Raw genomic sequence first — 18,229 nt, 5'->3', positions numbered from 1 at the left:
CAAATTCAGATCATAATATTTGGGGGGGAAATAGGTAACTGTGCGAGCAATTTCATGCAGTCTAGTTTTCAAATCTCTTGGAATTCTTCCTATTGGACCAAGCCCTCTGTCAAGAATTTGTGGAAGTGCCCTTGTTAAAGGAATTAATGCACATCCTCCGCTCTAGAAGCCAATCATCCTCATCGCTGGGGCCCTTCCTGAGAAGATTGCAAACGTCTTTTTTTAATACTGTAATTGTTAATGAGAACATTGACATTTTTGTTTTCATTCCATCGATGCAAAATCATGTCCGAGAACAGGATCAGCCCGGCTCCCTTTCCCCAACAAAGGCCAGGAATGGTGAATCTCCGCCAGGAAGCGCAGACCTGATATACTACACTGTGACATTTCACATTTTAAGAGGGTATTTGCTTTTGTTGTGAATAGGACGGCCCAGAACCCGAGTACTTACTGTTTGGAAATCCTGCGCCGCCAAGTGACAGTGACAGTCGATAAACCCGTTCATGCCGCCCGGACCACAGCAGGATGCACCTCACTGCCCTTTGGCATTGGCAAAACGCAGCTTCCCTTTGGGATTTGGCTATCTCCACCCTGTATTTTAAAACCTTCCGAAAATTGGAAAATGTGATTTACATTCCTCGAATAATACCAAAGTCGTGCTCTAATAATGATTTAATTGCGGATATATATATTCCCCCGCGACGTTTGCGGACTACAGTTCCGGCGGAACTGGTGCGCGGTCTGGTGTTTCTCCCCGGGATAGTCCTGGGTTGCACCCGGTGGACGGTTGGGGGAAGTGGCGGCAAAGCGCCGTTCGCGCTCTCGCTCGGCCGGCCCGTTATTCGGCGGCTATGGCGATGCCCGGGGCGCGAGTCCGCTGCTGCTCGCGGCGGCCGCTGCTGGAGGCGCTGGAGCGCGTGACCGAGCCGCTGTGTGACCGGCTGCAGGGGGAGCGGCAACGGGAGGAGGCGCGGAGGGTGAGGGGTGGATGGAGGAAGATGGATGGGGGGGGATGGGGGAGGGAGGGGTGAGGCATGGGGGAAGATGAAGGGAGGGGTGAGGCATGGGGGAAGATGAAGGGAGGGGTGGGGGAAGATGAAGGGAGGGGTGGGGGATGGATGGGGAAGATGAAGGGAGGGGTGGGGGATGGATAGGGAAGATGAAGGGAGGGGTGGGGGGAGGTGAAGGGAGGGGTGGGGGATGGATGGGGAAGATGAAGGGATGGATGGAGGAAGATGAAGGGATGGATGGAGGAAGATGAAGGGAGGGGTGGATAGGGAAGAAGGGAGGGGTGGGGGATGGATGGGGAAGATGAAGGGAGGGGTGGGGGGAAATGAGGGAGGGGTAGCGGAAGATGAAGGGAGGGGTGGGGAAGATGAAGGGATGGATGGGGAGGATGAAGGGAGGGGTGGGGGGAATGGATGGGGGAAGATGATGGGAGGGGTGGGGAGATGAAGGGAGGGATGGGGAGATGGTCAGGAGCTGAGGGTGAAGGATGGGGTGGGAGGTGAGGGATAGGTGGGGGGGATGGTGAGGGCTGGGGGATGGATGGGAGATGAAGAGAGGGGCGAAGGACGGAGTGGGGGTGAGGGACAGATGGGGGGGTGAGATGGGGAGATAGTGAGGGGATACGCTACGGGAAGGGGGAATAAAGGGATGGGGAGGGTTGGAGTGACCAATGGGGGATGGGGTGAGGGTCGGGGTGGATGGAGGCTGAGGCCCGGGAGTCACTATGGGGTGGGGGAATGAAGGGAGAGTTGGTGAGGGATGGGGGTGGGGGAGAGGGATGGACGGTGAGGGCCGGGGGTCACTGCATGGAGGATGGGCAGGGGGGGGTGAGAGATGGGGTGGTGAAGGATGGAGGGGTTGGGTTGAGCGGAAGGGTATAGAGTGGATATTATGGGGGTTAGGGGTTGGATGTATGAGGGTTATGGTGGGGGGTTTGGAGGTGAAGGATATGGTGGGGATGGATAGGGTGATGAAAGACTGAGGTGGGGAGTGGTGGAGGTGTGAGGGTTGGTAGGGTGAGGGTTGTGATTGGTGTGTTTTTATGGGATGGGTAGTATTGATGTGGGTGGTTGGAGGGGAGGAGACAGGAGGGGCTGCAAAGGATGTTTATGAGGAGGGGCAGTAAGAGGGCGGAGGAACAAGGATGTGTGTGTCGGAGGGGAGAGGTTTAAGGGACAAGAGGAGAGAGGTGTGGGTGAGGAAGAGGAGGGTTTTTGTGGTGCCAGAGGGTGCAGAAGGGCCAGTGGAAATGAGAAAAGGTGGAGAATGGGGATGTAGGGGTTCTCGACAATTTACTTAATTTCTATTCTTATTTTGAAATTAATTTTCCATATGCTTAATTTTTTATAAACTTGACATGTCTTGCAGATATTTAAAACTGCTGTACAGGAGAATGTTCTTATCAATGGAATGTTATGGCACGAAGTCTCGGAGGAAGATGAACTGAGATATGGTATGGAGCAGCATAAATTCTATCCTTTTTTCGATTGGCTTGGTCGTTATTAGAAATTGAAGTTATAAAGTAGATGTGGAACCTTAAGTGTGATGTTACCATTTAATTCTTATGGCAGTTGTCCAACTCGTCTTCATTTTGCTTAAAAATGGAAAACATAGTTTTGTATAACCATTTAAAATTTTTGAGTACATTATCTCTTTATCTCTAGCACGATGAAGTTTGATTATTGTAGTCTAGTTTGTTGCAAATGCTACCTTATCTTAAATACTTGGTGGGTTATGTACCAAGATAAACTTGATTTTCAAATAAATATGGAAGTTTATTTAAACCTGCAAACGAATAACATTGAGCTAAATCTTTCAATTTATAGTAATTGAATATGTTTCCATTGCCTGAATTTCATAATTTGAACTAATACTCAAAGTATATTTGATCCTTAATTAGAAAAAACATATTAGAGCATTTGAAAGCATTTCTCAGCTGGGATAAAACAGCCTAGATATCCGTTCAAAGTCCTCAATTACAAAAACAAGGGGCATCTGAAAGTAAATATCCATTCCCATGGATACTGCCTGACCCACTGAGTTCCTCCAGAACTTTGTATTTTGCTCAAGATTTCATCTTCTGCAATTCCTTGTATCTTCACTGGGATGTTGCCTGGAATTGAGTGCTTTACTTACAAGGTGAGTTTGAGTAGGCTGGGATTTTTCTCACTGTAGGTGGTAAAGATTCTGTGGCACTATTTTGAAGAAGCCTTATAGATTTATCCTGTAGATTTATTACTAAAATAAAAATCCAGATCATATTGACAAAAATGTACAAGGCATGATTAGTAAATTTGCAGATGACACCAAAGTGGTTGATATAGTAGGTAGTGAAGATGGTTATGAAAAATTGCAGCAGGATCTTGATCAGTGGGGCAAGTGGGCCGAGGAGTGATGAATAGAGTTTAATGCTGATAACTGCAGGGTTTGCATTTTGGGACTTCAAAGCTGAGCAGGGCCTTCACAGTAAATGGCAGGTTCACTCCTGGGGAGTGTTGTACAGCAGAGGGATCTAGGAGTGCAGGTACATATTTCACTGACAGTGGCATCAGGTAGATAGGATGCAGACCTCCCAACCTTTCTGAATTTGGCAGAAAATGTCCGTGGGCATGGGGAAGAGAGTGGAAGTTTTGTTGCCTCCATCACAGTGAGGGGGTGTTTGGAGTCACTGTGATGGACGTTTGTGTTGGGGTTATGTGTCTTGTGTTCTTTTTTTCTATGACTGCTATGTAGTTTTGTTTGGTATCGATTTTTACTAAATATAACAATTTTATCTTTAGGAAATGACATAAAGAATTTAGATGACGATTTGGGTGAATGTATTCAGGAGACGGCCTCAAAGCGTAAACAGTTCCCCAGAAAGATTATTGGACATCTTGCTAAAACCATGAAAGCCGAAAGGGAATTGTTGGTATGTTTTTTCCTGTTTTGTATCTTTTGCATTCCAATTTATTTCAATTTGTTTGTCTGTAAGTTTGTTGCATAATATGCCTCATTTATGACTGCTGACTTTATGGATTAGGATGAAAGGGAATTCAGATTAACTGGAATACCATAACATAACATAACATACAACACTATTGTCACTCGGCACAAACACCGAACGAAATTTCAGCAGCCACAAAACACAGTAAAAAAGAAAAGAACACAGGGCACCCGACACCAACACAAACATCCATCACAGTGACTCCAAACACCCCCTCACTGATGGAGGCAACAAAACTTCCCCTCTCTTCCCCCCGCACCCACGGACAGGCAGCTCGACCCCTACCGAGGCAAACGACACGCACAGCCCCCGCGGCCGAGCGAGCCCCGGGCACCGAAACGTCCCGCGGCCGCACCGGGCAATGTTAAGTCCAGCGGCCGAGCCGCACCGGGCACTGAAACGTCCCGCGGCCGAGCCGCGCTGGCGATGTTAAGTCCAGCGGCCAAGCCGCACCGGGCACTGAAACGTCCCGCGGCCGAGCCGCGCCGGGCACTGAAACGTCCCGCGGCCGAGCCGCACCAGGCACTGAAACGTCCCGCGGCCGAGCCGCGCTGGCGATGTTAAGTCCAGCGGCCAAGCCGCACCGGACACTGAAACGTCCCGCCGGGCACTGAAACGTCCCGCGGCCGCACCGGGCGATGTTAAGTCCAGCGGCCGAGCCGCACCGGGCACTGAAACAAACGTCCCGCGGCCGAGCCGCGCCGGCGATGTTAAGTCCCGCAGCCGAGCCGCGCCGGGCGATGGAAGGCCCCGCGGGCGAGCTGCGCCCCGGGGAAGAGACCTAATAAAAGAAAGGTTTCCCCCCGCCCCACCCCACACCCCCCCACCACACATACACAGCCAAAAACAGAAACAAAAACCATCCCAACACCGACACAAAACAAAAAAAAAAAGACAACAGACTGCCAGAGAGCCGCAGCCGTTAGGCGCAGCCAACTCCTCCCACGTTTGTCTTTGATCAATGTTTAAGTAACCAATGACTATGCTCTCAAGAGCATAGAGGTTTAAGAGGTGATATTTTTGAAGTATTCAAATTTTGTAAAAGATATTGACAAGCTCAGCATAGAGCTGTTCTCTTGGCTTGGATGCCTTGAATCCAGGGACACAGACTCAAAATAACAAGCTTACCGTATAGGACACTTTTTTTCACACAAATGGTAATGATTCTTTTGAATTCTCAACCAAAGACAGCTGTTGAAGGCTCTGTCACTGAGTAAATCATAGGTGGAGTTCGATAGGTTTTTGGATATCAATGGAATCGAGGGATGTGGGCTAAGTGTTGGAAAGTGGTGCTGTGGAAGAAGATCAGAAAGGGACTACTTCTGTTTGTTTATCTTGCGTTACAGTGGAAAGAAGGAAGATGCTCTCACTCAATAGGTCAGAAACATTCATGAAAGGTATTAAAAGGACAGCAATTAAAAGAATACTGCAAAATTGGACATTGGATGCTAGAATCTTGAGAAAAGCACAAAATACCTGAGTAACTCAATGGGTCAGGCAGCATTTTTGGAGAGAATCGATAGGTGAAATTTCAGGTTGGGACCCTTCTTCCGACTGATTGTGGTGGAAGGGAGACAGCTGAAAAAGTGGGGGCAGGACAACGCCTGGTGAAGGGGGTTTTGATTAGCAGACAGGTGAATAAAGGCTAGAGATGGAAAGGAGACAATAAGGTGCCCAATAAAGCGAGAAGAGGAATGAAATGTAAAGTCACATGGAATGATTATCGATAGATGGAGACGATGGGGTTGGGGAATAGGGGGGTGAGATTGTGGAAGAAATGGGAGCAGACCATAATGGGAAAGCCACAGTAAAAGGGGAGCGGGGGTGTTACCTAAAATTGGAGAATTCAATGTTTATTCCGTTGGATTGTAGGCTATCCAGGTGGAATACGAGGTTTGCACATGGCCTCTCTCTGGCAATGGAGGAGGCCTGACCCTGCTTCCTTGGTAGAATGATGCTATAGGCAAAGTGGAGGAACAGCTTGCCACATTCTGGTTGGGTAACTTACAACTCAACGAAGATAAACACAAAAAGCTGGAGTACACCGCTGAGTTACTCCAGCTTTTTGCTTGTTGAGTTACCCCAGCTTTTTGTGTCTATCTTCAGTCTAAACCAGCATCTGCAGTTCCTTCCTACACATTATCATTCAATGATATTAACATTGAATTCTCCAATTTCAGGTGACACACCTTTCCCCCCCCCTTTTCTTTCCTGTGCACGCCTACTTCTCCCATAATCCTGTCCGCTTCCCCGCATCATCCCTGTCACTTTCCACCTATATCCCTCCTAACTTTACATTTTACTCAGCTTCTCTCCTTATCTGACACCATAATGTCTCCTTTTCATCTCTAGCCTTGTCCACTCATCAGCCAACCAAACCCACCCCCTCGCCTGTTTCCACCTATCACTTGCCAGGATTTGTCCCATCCCCACCTCATTTCCAGCTTTTTCACCCTACTTCAATCTGTTTGAATGAAGGTCCCAACCTGAAAGGTCACCTATCCATTTCCTCCTGAGACGCTGCCTGACCCGCTGAGTTATTACAGCACTTTGTGCTGAAATAGCTCGGCATTCAACTTACAGCACTCAACTTTCAGCACCTCTTCACTTTCTCTGGCTGGCAACTTTTCTCTTCCACTTGTTTCTGTGCAAATTTATAAATAAAGGAGGATAGTAAAAGCTTCATTCAATGTCTGAAGAAGGGTCTCGACCCGAAACGTCACCCATTCCTTCTCTCCCGAGATGCTGCCTGACCTGCTGAGTTACTCCAGCATTTTGTGAATAAATCGATTTGTACCAGCATCTGCAGTTATTTTCTTATAGTAAAAGCTTCTTTAGGTGTGTAAAGAGGAAAAAATAGTTAAGGCAAATGTGGGTCCCTTGAAGACAGAAGCAGGGGAATTTATTATGGGGAACAACGAAATGGCAGACGAGTTGAACCGGCACTTTGGATCTGTCTTCACTAAGGAAGATACAAAACAATCTCCCAGAGGCCGGAGATTCCCTAGTGGCCAGAGATCCTAGGGTGACGGAGGAACTGAAGGAAATTCACATTAGGCAGGAAATGGTGTTGGGTAGACTGATGGGACTGCAGGTTGATAAATCCCCAGGGCCTGATGGTCTGCATCCCAGGGTACTTAAGGAGGTGGCTCTAGAAATCATGGACGCATTGGTGATCATTTTCCAATGTTCTATAGATTCAGGATCAGTTTCTGTGGATTGGAGGGTAGCTAATGTTATCCCACTTTTTAAGAAAGGAGGGAGAGAGAAAACAGGAAATTATAGACCAGTTCGTCTGACATCAGTGGTGGGGAAGATGCTGGAGTCAATTATAAAAGACGAAATTGCGGAGCATTTCGATAGCAGTAACAGAATCGTTCCGAGTCAGCATGGATTTACGAAGGGGAAATCATGCTTGACTAATCTTCTGGAATTTTTTGAGGATGTAATTAGGAAAATGGACTGGGGAGAGCCGGTGGATGTGTACCTTGACTTTCAGAAAGCCTTCGACAAGGTCCCATATAGGAAATTAGTGGGCAAAATTAGAGCACATGGTATTGGGGGTAGGGTACTGACATGGATAGAAAATTGGTTGGCAGACAGAAAGCAAAGAGGGGATAAATGGGTCCCTTTCAGAATGGCAGGCAGTGACTTGTGGGGTACCGCAAGGCTCGGTGCAGGGACCGCAGCTATTTACAATATACATTAATGACTTGGATGAAGGGATTAAAAGTAACATTAGCAAATTTGCAATGACACAAAGCTGGGTGGCAGTGTGAACTGTGAGGAAGATGCTATGAGGTTGCAGGGTGACTTGGACAGGTTGTGTGAGTGGGCGGATGCATGGCAGATGCAGTTTAATGGGGATAAGTGAGGTTATCCACTTTGGTGGTAAGAATAGGAAGGCAGATTATTATCTGAATGGCGTCAAGTGAGGAAAAGGGGACGTACAATGAGATCTGGGTGTCCTAGTGCATCAGTCACTGAAAGGAAGCATGCAGGTACAGCAGGCAGTGAAGAAAGCCAATGGAATGTTGGCCTTCATAACAAGAGGAGTTGAGTATAGGGGCAAAGAGGTCCTTCTGCAGTTGTACAGGGCCCTAGTGAGACCGCACCTGGAGTACTGTGTGCAGTTTTGCTCTCCAAATTTGAGGAAGGGTATTCTTGCAATTGAGGGCGTGCAGCACAGGTTCATAGGTTAATTCCCGGAATGGCGGGACTGTCGTATGTTGAAAGACTGGAGCGACTAGGCTTGTATACACTGGAATTTAGAAGGATGAGAGGGAATCTTATTGAAACATATAAAATTATTAAGGGGTTTGACACGTTAGAGGCAGGAAACATGTTTTCAGTCAGAGAGTTGTAAATCTGTGGAATTCTCTGCCTCAGAAGGCAGTGGAGGCCAATTCTCTGAATGCTTTCAAGAGAGAGCTAGATAGAGCTCTTAAGGATAGCGGAGTCAGGGGGTATGGGGCGAAGGCAGGAATGGGGTACTGTTTGAGAATGATCAGCCATGATCACATTGAATGGTGGTGCTGGCTCGAAGGGCCGAATGGCCTACCCCTGCACATATTGTCTATAATTTAACAACATTCTTTTGATCTGTATCTTCATCCTGAGCAAACTTGTTAACTTTTGGTTTCCTTCACAACTATCTGCAATCTTTTTTATTAGCAACCTCTTGTGAAAGGTGCTTCCTGTTAACACGAGGCATTGGCATGCAGCAGCAGTTGTTGAGCTCACTCGCCTTGGTTTATGTACTAAATTTCAGAGGTGATGAAATTGATTCCCTCTGATTACAGTTAGCAGTATGAGTGAAGTTTGCAGCTTAGACCACTATTATCCAACCTGTAAAAGCTTAAAGTAATGTTATTTCAATAGTTAAATGTTTTAACTGATTTTGTTATTTTACTGCTATAAACCTAATGCATATTTCATTGTGTGCAGAAGCTTTATCAAGTACCAACAAAACCACAAATGAAAATGGAGATTTATCCAGAACAAGGTAACCATCTAGCACCAACGACTGTCATAGAACTGAAGTTGGTATAATGTATTTAACATGGTAAAACATCAACAAATAGTTTACAGGATTTGACATCAAGCTACGGGGATATTAGGACGATCCAGCAAATGTTTTGTTTTAAAAAGAAAAATGGAGATGCAATACTGGTTTATTATTGCTCTGTGAACCAAAATACAGTGGAAAAACATTTGCTTGAGTGCTATCCAATTAAATCAATCAAGTTCTACATGAATACAATCAAGCTGTGTAACAGGTAGTGCAAAGAGAAAATATTTTTACAGGATTGTAATGTTATAGAGAAAAGGTTCAATGTCTGCAGTGAAGGTGGTTTGGTAGATTGGAACTATCCCCTAATCTGCACGAGGACCGTTCAGTAGTCTGATAACGGAAATAAGTTGTTCCTGCATCTGATGGTACGTGGTTTCAGGCTTTTGTACTGAATGGGACAGGGAGAAAAGGGAATGACTGGGTGAAAAAGTAACTGCAGATGTTGGAATCTTGAGCAAAACAAAATGCTGGCTCAACTCTGGGTCAGGCAATGTCTGTGAACAGAATAGGCAGGCACAACTCTGCAATTTTTTTTGCAGTGAGGGGGAAGATCTATTCTTAAACTCTCCTTTGTCTTGCTGACATTCAGGGAGGTTGAAGTCACAAAAAACTGCAGATGCTGGAATCTTAAACAAAATATTGGAGGAACCCAGCAGATCAGGCAGCATCTATGAAGAGAATGGACAGATTACATTTTGGCTTTCTGAAGAAAGGTGCCGAGTTGAAATGTTATCTCGCCATTCCCTCAACAGGCGCTTCTTAACCAGCACATTGCGTTTTGATTGAGGGTGAGGCTGTTATCTTAGTGACTGTATTTGAGGCTTGGGATTGCTGAGCAGTTTCCATCAAACTGAACATTGTAGTTGTTGAACTATTGTTGGTGCTTGTGCATAGGCCAATTTTAATTGCTATATTTTTCATTAGTATCCAAGGAGATGGAAGTAGTGAAAATTACATCAACCATTTCTCAAGATACGCGTAATGCAATGAAGGTAAGAATTTCAATTAATCTGTATATTTTCAGTTGCATCTAGAGGAAACGAGCACATTTTAACATAAATTTTAATTTTCTTGATTGTAAGGCTTCACCAGGAGCTTTAGGAGTATTTTATTTTGGTCTGACTTTCTTTCCTCCTAGTATGGTGCATGCTATCTTCAATTCTCCCAGCTTGGTATTCCATTTCCAGAATGTTCTTGGCTGATTAAAATAGCACAATGTTCCACATTCAATAGGCTATGGAAAAAAAACCCTAAAGCGAGAAGGGTAGTTCCAATTATTAATATCAAGTGTCCGCATACAACGTTTCTCTGATTATACTTGTGTATGCATCTGTCCATCCAATGGAGGTACCAAAATCAGCTGTCTGTTAATTGGTTGTCCGAACAGGATCTACAATTTATTTAAATTCATAAGCAGTTCTTTCAATAACATGATTGGTACTCAGCAGATACATTTTCATACATGTGTATCTAAATTTCGCCACGAGGTGGTAGTATTAGGGGACCAAGAATAACTCTGCAATCTCTAAACAATGCCACCTAGTGACTGGATTTCAATAATTAACCATTGGACAAAAGAAGTAATATCAGTACATCCACTGTTTGCTATTATAACTAGTGAAACTGACAGTAACTTTTTGCCTAAACGGGATCTCGGACCATGTCATGTGGTTGGATTTCCGGGCCCCAAGTACATATGTGCTTATATATTCAACTCTGGATGCTAGTGTACCTTCCTGATGGGCACAAATCAGTCACTGTAAGCATGGGTGCAGTACTGGAGGTAAATGCCCCACTTTATGTTATGAGTACCATTGTGGTGGGCATAGGTCAATGCATAACACGGGTACAGTGCTGGTGGGGCATAGGTCTGCTGCTATATCACGGCTACTATAGGTACAGTGCATTCAGAAAGTATTCAGACCCCTTCACTTTTCCATATTTTGTTACGTTGCAGCCTTATTTTAAAATGGATTAAATTAATTTTTTATCATTAATCTACACACAATACCCTATAATAAAAAGCGAACCAGGTGTTTAGAAATTTTTGCAAAGTAATTAAAAAGAAATAACTGAAATATCACATTTGCATAAGTATTCAGACCCTTTACTCCGTACTTTGAGGTACCATTGGCAGTGATTACAGCCTCAAGTCTTCTTGGGTAAGACGCTACACCTGTATTTGGGTAATTTCTCCCATTCTCTGCAGATCCTCTCAAGCTCTGTCAGGTTGGATGGGGAGTGTCGATGCACAGCTATTTTCAGGTCCCTCCAGAGATGTTCGATCGGCTTCAAGTCTGGGCTCTGGCTGGGCCAATCGAGGACATTCACAGACTTGTCACGAAGCCACTCCTGCGTGGTCTTGGCTGTGTGCTTAGGGTCGTTGTCCTGTTGGAAGGTGAACCTCTGCCCCAGTCTGAGGTTCAGAATGCTCTGGAGCAGGTTTTCATCAAGGATCTCTGTACTTTGCTCCATTCATCTTTCCCTCGATCATGACTAGTCTCCCAGTTCCTGCCGCTGAAAAACATCCCCACAGCATGATGCTGCCACCACCATGCTTCACCGTATGTATGGTATTGGCCAGGTGATGAGCGGTGCCTGGTTTCCTCCAGACGTGACGCTTGGCATTCAGGCCAAAGAGTTCAATCTTGGTTTCATCAGACCAGAGAATCTTTTTTTCTCATGGTCTTAAGAGTCCTTTAGGTGCCTTTTGGCAAACTCCAAGTGGGCTTCATGTGCCTTTTACTGAGGAGTGGCTTCCGCTTGGATCTCAGTCAGAGATCAGTCAGGGTTCTTGGTCACCTCCCTGACCAAGGTCCTTCTCCGATTGCTCAGGTTGGCCGGGTGGCCAGCTCTATGAAGAATCCTGGTGGTTCCAAAGTTCTTCCATTTAAGAATGACGGAGGCCACTGTGTTCTTCGGACATGCAATGCTGCAGAAATTGTTTTATACCCTTCCCTAGATCTGTGTCTCGACACAATCCTGTCTGAGGTCTACGGACAATTCCTTCGTCTTCAAGGCTTGCACTGTCAACTGTGGGACCTTAAAAAGGAATAAAAAAAGAAAGCTCATCAACATATTTACTTCCGTAGAAGATTGAAGAGAGAGGCAACAGCATGTTGCCAAATATTCTATTGAACTTCCGTACGGTAGAGAGCGTACTGACTGGCTGTATCACATCCTGGTTCAATAACTCAAAACACCTGGAAATGAAGGAGGCTGCGGAAAGTGATAGACATTGGCCTGTCTATCATGGGTGTTGACCTCCCCACCATCAAAAGGATCTACAGGAAGCACAGCCTCAGAAACGCAGCAAATGTTATCAAAGATTCGCACCACACTGTCCACACTCTCCTCTTGTTGCTTCCATTGGGAAAAACTACAAGAGTCAAAGAACCGTGATCTCCCACTACAAGTACATCTTCCCATCAACCATTAGGCAGCGATTTCGTATGGCTTTGTTTTTATTCACCATGTACTTTGGCTTGCGCTATTATGATTTGGTTACCTGGTATTACTTTATTGTTGATTATTGTAAATTTTTTGTTGTGTTATTGCATTCATGGGTCTGTTGAACTGCAGCAAGTAAGATTTTCATTGTTCCTTTCCGGGTGCATGTGACAATTAAACACTTTGACTCTTGATTTGTCATACTCTCCCTCACAGATGTTACTCTTGTTAGAGGTAACCCCTTGTGAAGAAGTTGAAGTACTTCAGTTATTAAGGCGACATAATTTCCTTACTTGAGAGACTGGACAGTGTGTGCCTGGGAGAGAGATGTGAAAAATTACTTAGCGTTTGTGTATTTTCCTTTGGCTGTAACAAAAAACATGTTGTATAACACCAATAACCATATTTTTGTTTTCCCCAAGGATTTACCGGCTTTCATGGAAAAAGCAGAAGGACTTTTGCAAACTCTGAGTTTTGTTCCTGTCATGAAACAATCACAGACAAATAAGGCGGTCTTCTCAAACCATACAGAGATGGAGTTCCAAAATAATAAAGAACAAGGTTTTCCAAGTGGAAAAAAAGATGTCACTCCCACTGAAACAGATAATAAATTGTTAAAAAATCGTAATTCACAGAGGAGTAAAACACAATTTTCTGTTAATCGCAAATATCCAAAAAGAAGATTGCACCTTGATCAATAAATCCTGAATAATATTGAATACCACCAATTTGTAAAATTTGTATAAAATATAGTTATGTTTTTAATAAATGTCTGACAAGTTGTGAATCTTGGACATTTACAAGTGATTACGGTAATATCAGGTAAATGGCCAATTCTGTTCATTTTATCTACGTGATAGGGCAGAGCACTGAGGGTCCACAGAAGCGGGAGAACATAGAACAGCACAGGAACAGGCCCTTTGGCCCACACTGTCCATGCTGGCATGATGCAAGTTAAACTAATCTCCCTGTTTGCATGTGCTGAACAACTCTCCATTCTCTGCATGGATGTACCTATCTAAAATCCTCTTTAATGCCAGTATTGTACCTGCCTCCACCACACCCCTGGCAGCATGCACGAGGCACCCACCAACCTCTGTTTAAAAAAAAAACTTGGCCTACTCACCTTGAAGCTATGCCCTCTAGTCCTTGTTATTACCACCCTGAGAATAAAGGTTCTGGCTATCTTTCCTATCTATACCCTCATAATTTTGTGCGCCTCAATTAGGTCTCCCCTCAGGCGACAATACTCCAATCCAATCTCTCCTTATAGCTCAATACCCTCTAATCGAGGCAGTTAGCACCCTCTCCAAAGCATATCACTTCTGTAATGAGACAACTTGAACTACCCGCAATGCTCCAAATGCAGCCAAACCAAAGTCTCATAAAGCTGCAACGTAATTTCCTGACTCTTATATTCAATGCTTTGACTAATGAAACCAAGTATACCATACACCGAAGACAGACACAATATGCTGGAGTAACTCAGTGGGACAGGCAACATCTGGCGAGATGGAATGGGTGACATTTCAGGTCGACACCCTTGTCCAGATTGAGAGTCAGGGGAGAGGTATACGAGATATGGAAGAGTACAAAGAACATCAAAGCATACGATGGTCAAGGAAATGTACAATAGTTCATTGTTGGATGAGGGGAAGGTGACAGGCATACAAACTAAAATTAATCAGGAGTATAGTGAAACTAGGAGAACTAGGGTGGGGGAAAGAGGGAAAGCAAGGGTTACTTGAAGTTAGAGAAATTAATATAGTGCTGGGTTGTAAGCTGCCTCATATTTTGTTTGGGCAGCTTACAACCCAATGGTATGAATATTGCAGATAGTGAACATTGCAGCAGGATTTTGATTTGTTGGCCAGGTGGTCTGAGAAATGCAAGGTGTTACAATTTGGAAAGTAACATGGTCAGAATCTAAACTGAATGGCAGGGCTCTGGGGAGTGTTGTAAAGTAGAGGGATCTAGGAGTACAGGTACACAGTTCCTTAAAGGTAGCGTCACAGGTAAATGAGGTGGTCAAAAAGGCTTTTGGCACATTGATCTTCATCAGTCAGAGTATTGAGTACAGAAGTTGGGAGGTCATGTTGCAGTTATATAAGACGTTGGTGAGACTGCAATTGGAGTATTGTGTTCAGTTCTGGGCACCCTGTTACAAGATAGATGTCAGGTTGGAAAGGATGCAGAGAAGATTTATGAGGAAGCTGCCAGGACTTGAGTGTCTGAGCTATAGGAAGAGGTTGAGCAGGCTGGAACTCGATTCCTTGGAGCGCAGGAGGATAAGGGGTGATTCTATAAAATCATGAGAGGAATAGATCGGAGGGACACACAGAGTCTCTTGCCCAGAGTAGGGGAATCGAGAACCAGAGGGCATAGGTTTAAGGTGAAGGGGGAAAGATTTAATAGGAATTTGAGGGGTAACATTTTCACACAGGGTGGTGGGTGTATGGAAAGAGCTGCCAGAGGATGGGCGGCACGGTGGCGCAGCGGTAGAGTTGCTGCCTTACAGCGAATGCAGCGCCGGAGACTCAGGTTCGATCCTGACTACGGGCGCCGTCTGTATGGAGTTTGTACGTTCTCCCCGTGACCTGCGTGGGTTTTCTCCGAGATCTTCGGTTTCCTCCCACACTCCAAAGACGTACAGGTATGCAGGTTAATTGGCTGGGCAAATGTAAAAATTGTCCCTAGTGTGTGTAGGATAGTGTTAATGTGCGGGGATCGCTGGGCGGCGCGGACCCGGTGGGCCGAAGTGCCTGTTTCTGTGCTGTATCTCTAAATCTAAGGATGTAGTTGAGGCAGGGACTATTGCAACATTTTAGAAACAATTAGACAGGTACATAGATTTGGAGGGATATGGGGCAAACTGGCAGGTGGAACAAGTGTAGATGGGACATGTTGGTCGGTGTGGGCAAATTGGGCCGAAGGGCCAGTTTCTACGCTGTATGACTGACTATAACTACCGTAGAAATGTACAGAACAGAAATGGGCCCTTCAACCCATATCTTCCATGATGCTTATTTATGCTGATCTCATTTGCTTGCATTAGGTGTGTATACCTTTACTTTCCTATCTAGTTTAGTTTATTGTTACGTGTACCGAGATGCAGTGAAAAGCTTTTTGTTGCATGCTGTCCACCTAGTGAAAAGACTATACTGGATTACAATTGAGCCATTCACAGTGCACAGATACAGGATAAACGGAATAACGTTAGTGCACGATAAAGTCCAGTAAAGTCTGATTAAAGATAGTCCAAGGGTCTCCAATGTGGTGGATGGTAGCTCAGAACTGCTCTCTAGTTGGTGATTGTTTCCTGATAATGGCTGGGTAAAAACCGTCCATGAATGTGGAGGTATGCATTTTCACACTTCTGTACTTCTTGCCTGATGGGAGAGGAGTATCTGGGGTGGGACTGATCATTGATTATACTGGTGGCCTTGCCAAAGCAGTGTGAAGTGCAGATGGAGTCTATGGAATGGAAGTTGGTTTGTATGATCGTCTGGGCTGTCCTCCACAATTCTCTGCAATTTCTTGTGGTCTTGGATGGAGCTGTTCCCAAACCATGCTGTGATGCATCCAGATAAAATGCTTTCTAAGTACATGTGCAGAAGTTGGTTATGATTGGTGGGGACATGCCAAACTTTGTTAGTCTTCTACAAAATGTATCACAGTTTAGCTCCCAGACTATTCCTACAGCAGCTCCGGAACCTGTGCCAATTTCATATGAATAACACCCAAGTCCAACAGCCCCACACCATTCTGACTTGGAAATATACGTATCACCAATCCCTTATTGTCACTGAATCTAAATCCTAGAAATTCCTGCCCAATAACACTGTGGTTGAAGAGGGTGACTCATCCCACCTTCTAAAGGACAATTAGAGTTGGGCAATAAATGCAAGCAAAGCCCAGAACCCAAAAATCAATTTGAAAAATTCCCAGATTTTGCTAAATGTTTTTGCATGCCAACAATTTATTTATTAAGTATGTATGTTTTCTTCATTCCATCTCATGTCTAATCTTTCTTCATGCTCTCTTCCCAGTACTGTGCAGTGTCCACTTTTTTAGACCATACAAACATTAAGAAGTAGAAGCAGAAGGAGATTTGACCCTTTGAGTAGGCTCCATCATTTGTCAAGATCACACCCGATCTGCTTCGATGCCATTTACCTTGATTTGCTTAAAATAAATCAGTCTGGGATGGAATTCCAAAGATTCATCATCATCTACGTCAAGAAATATCTTCTTGCCTCCGCCCTTTTTACAGAAACTGATGCCCGCTTGTAGACTTCTCTGCCAACGAAAATATCCTTCCTGCGTCCATGCTGTAGGAATTTTGTAAGTTTCAATGAGAACTCTCATCCTTCTAAACTTTGCAGAATACAGGCCTCATCTACCCAAACTCTCCTCAGAGCATGCCCTCCATCCCAGAAACCATCTTGATGCATGTACGTGGAGTTTAGAAGAATGAGGGAGGATCTCATTGCGAATACAGAATAGTGAAAGGCTTGGATAGAGTGGGTGTGGAGAGGATGTTTCCACTAGTGGGAGGGTCTAGGATTAGAGGTTATAGCCTCAGAATTAAAGGACATTCTTTTAGGAAGCAGATGAGAAATGTCTTTAGTCAGAGGGTGGTGATTCTATGGAATTCTTTGTCGCAGAAGGCTGTGGAGGCCAAGTCAGTGGATATTTTTAAGGCCGAGATAGATTCTTGATTAGTACAGGTGTTAGAGATTATGGGAGAAGGCAGGAGAATGTGGTTAGGTGGGAGAGATAGATCAGCCATGATTGAATGGTGGAGTAGACTTGATGGGCCGAATGGCCTAATTCTACTTCTATTCATGTCCTTATGATAACTCCAAGAGATTATCCTGGTTTGATTCTTCTGATGTACACAATTGTTAAATGTTTAATATTCTCAACAGAAACTTTAAAATTGATTGATTTGTTTGTTGTTGCAGTTTTGGGAGGATGTTATACTCTGAGTTCCATTCTCAAAGTGTTCAAGCTCTGTCTATTGTGCCATATGTAATTGAAGCCAGCTGCTAACATACAGGTTCCATTCTGCTATATTCAACAGATTTATCATTGTAGTTTCTCCCATTCCTTTAGCCAGTGGTAATACTTGTGATTCAAAAAGTATTTTTCTTGAGAAGAGATGACATTATCGTGGATGTTTGTACACGGTGTGACGGATTCAGCAGTAACCACACCAACACTCACAGTAGGGTGAACTCACGTCTATACTTTACCATGGTAGGAAAGTCCAGGACCACATGGGGGTCAGAGCACAATGGGAAGTAGAGCTGGCAATCTCAGGCTTGTCCTGGCAGCTCAGTCCTGGTCTTCGAAGGAGGAGGTGTGGCGATCTCGGGCTTCCCCCTGCAGTTCACATTTGCCTCGATAGGAGGCGCTGGCAGTCTCCAGTTTATCCTGGTGGCTCAACTTTGGGCGGGAATAGGCAGTGCTAGTGGTCTCTGGACTATCCTGGCAGCTCAGTCTTTGCCTGCCTGTGTGTGTGTGGGTGCAGTCCCTCGTTGTCCATGGGCAGGAAGAGGCAGAGCAGCTGGCTGTCTCGGGCTTCTTTTCCAGCAGCCCTGTTTTGACCACACAGTGGCGCTGGTGATCTCAGGTTTGTCTCAGTGGCGTGGCTCAGCTCTTCTCTTCCTCTTCCTCTTCCCCTTCTTTTCACTTCCACTTCTCTT

At 44.9% G+C, this 18,229-nt stretch overlaps 2 protein-coding genes across 5 annotated transcripts in view; one reads left to right on the top strand and one right to left on the bottom strand.

Annotated features, from left to right (window-relative positions):
• LOC144596506 (deoxyribonuclease TATDN3-like) overlaps positions 1-944 on the bottom strand; it is a 32,126-nt gene extending 31,182 nt beyond the window's left edge. The window contains exon 1 of one of the 4 annotated variants that reach the window (XM_078404876.1): positions 452-944. In XM_078404876.1, coding sequence (XP_078261002.1) covers positions 452-505 — 54 coding nt within the window. In that variant the 5' untranslated portion in view covers positions 506-944. The remainder of the gene's footprint in view (positions 1-451) is intronic. The other 3 variants (XM_078404875.1, XM_078404873.1, XM_078404874.1) reach the window with 3 other exon arrangements.
• nsl1 (NSL1 component of MIS12 kinetochore complex) lies at positions 767-13,305 on the top strand. Its single transcript, XM_078404877.1, has 6 exons — positions 767-977; positions 2,377-2,461; positions 3,789-3,919; positions 8,942-8,999; positions 9,993-10,060; positions 12,941-13,305. The coding sequence occupies exons 1-6, from the start codon at positions 852-854 to the stop codon at positions 13,217-13,219; spliced, it is 747 nt and encodes a 248-aa protein (XP_078261003.1). The 5' UTR covers positions 767-851; the 3' UTR covers positions 13,220-13,305.
• The last annotated feature ends 4,924 nt before the right edge of the window (positions 13,306-18,229 follow it).

This window comes from Rhinoraja longicauda, chromosome 9, assembly GCF_053455715.1.
Source record: "Rhinoraja longicauda isolate Sanriku21f chromosome 9, sRhiLon1.1, whole genome shotgun sequence".
NCBI classification, from domain to species: Eukaryota; Metazoa; Chordata; class Chondrichthyes; order Rajiformes; family Arhynchobatidae; genus Rhinoraja; species Rhinoraja longicauda.
Note: the sequence above shows the minus strand (reverse complement) of the source record. Positions and strands in the feature narration are given on the sequence as shown.

What these genes read in the sequence shown, in the direction of transcription:
- nsl1 (XM_078404877.1), top strand. Translation starts at nt 852, where the DNA reads ATGGCGATGCCCGGGGCGCGAGTCCGCTGCTGCTCGCGGCGGCCGCTG. An exon ending in AACGGGAGGAGGCGCGGAGG is followed by an intron (nt 978 to 2,376) that starts GTGAGGGGTGGA and finishes CATGTCTTGCAG; the next exon opens with ATATTTAAAACTGCTGTACA. An exon ending in AAGCCGAAAGGGAATTGTTG is followed by an intron (nt 3,920 to 8,941) that starts GTATGTTTTTTC and finishes CATTGTGTGCAG; the next exon opens with AAGCTTTATCAAGTACCAAC.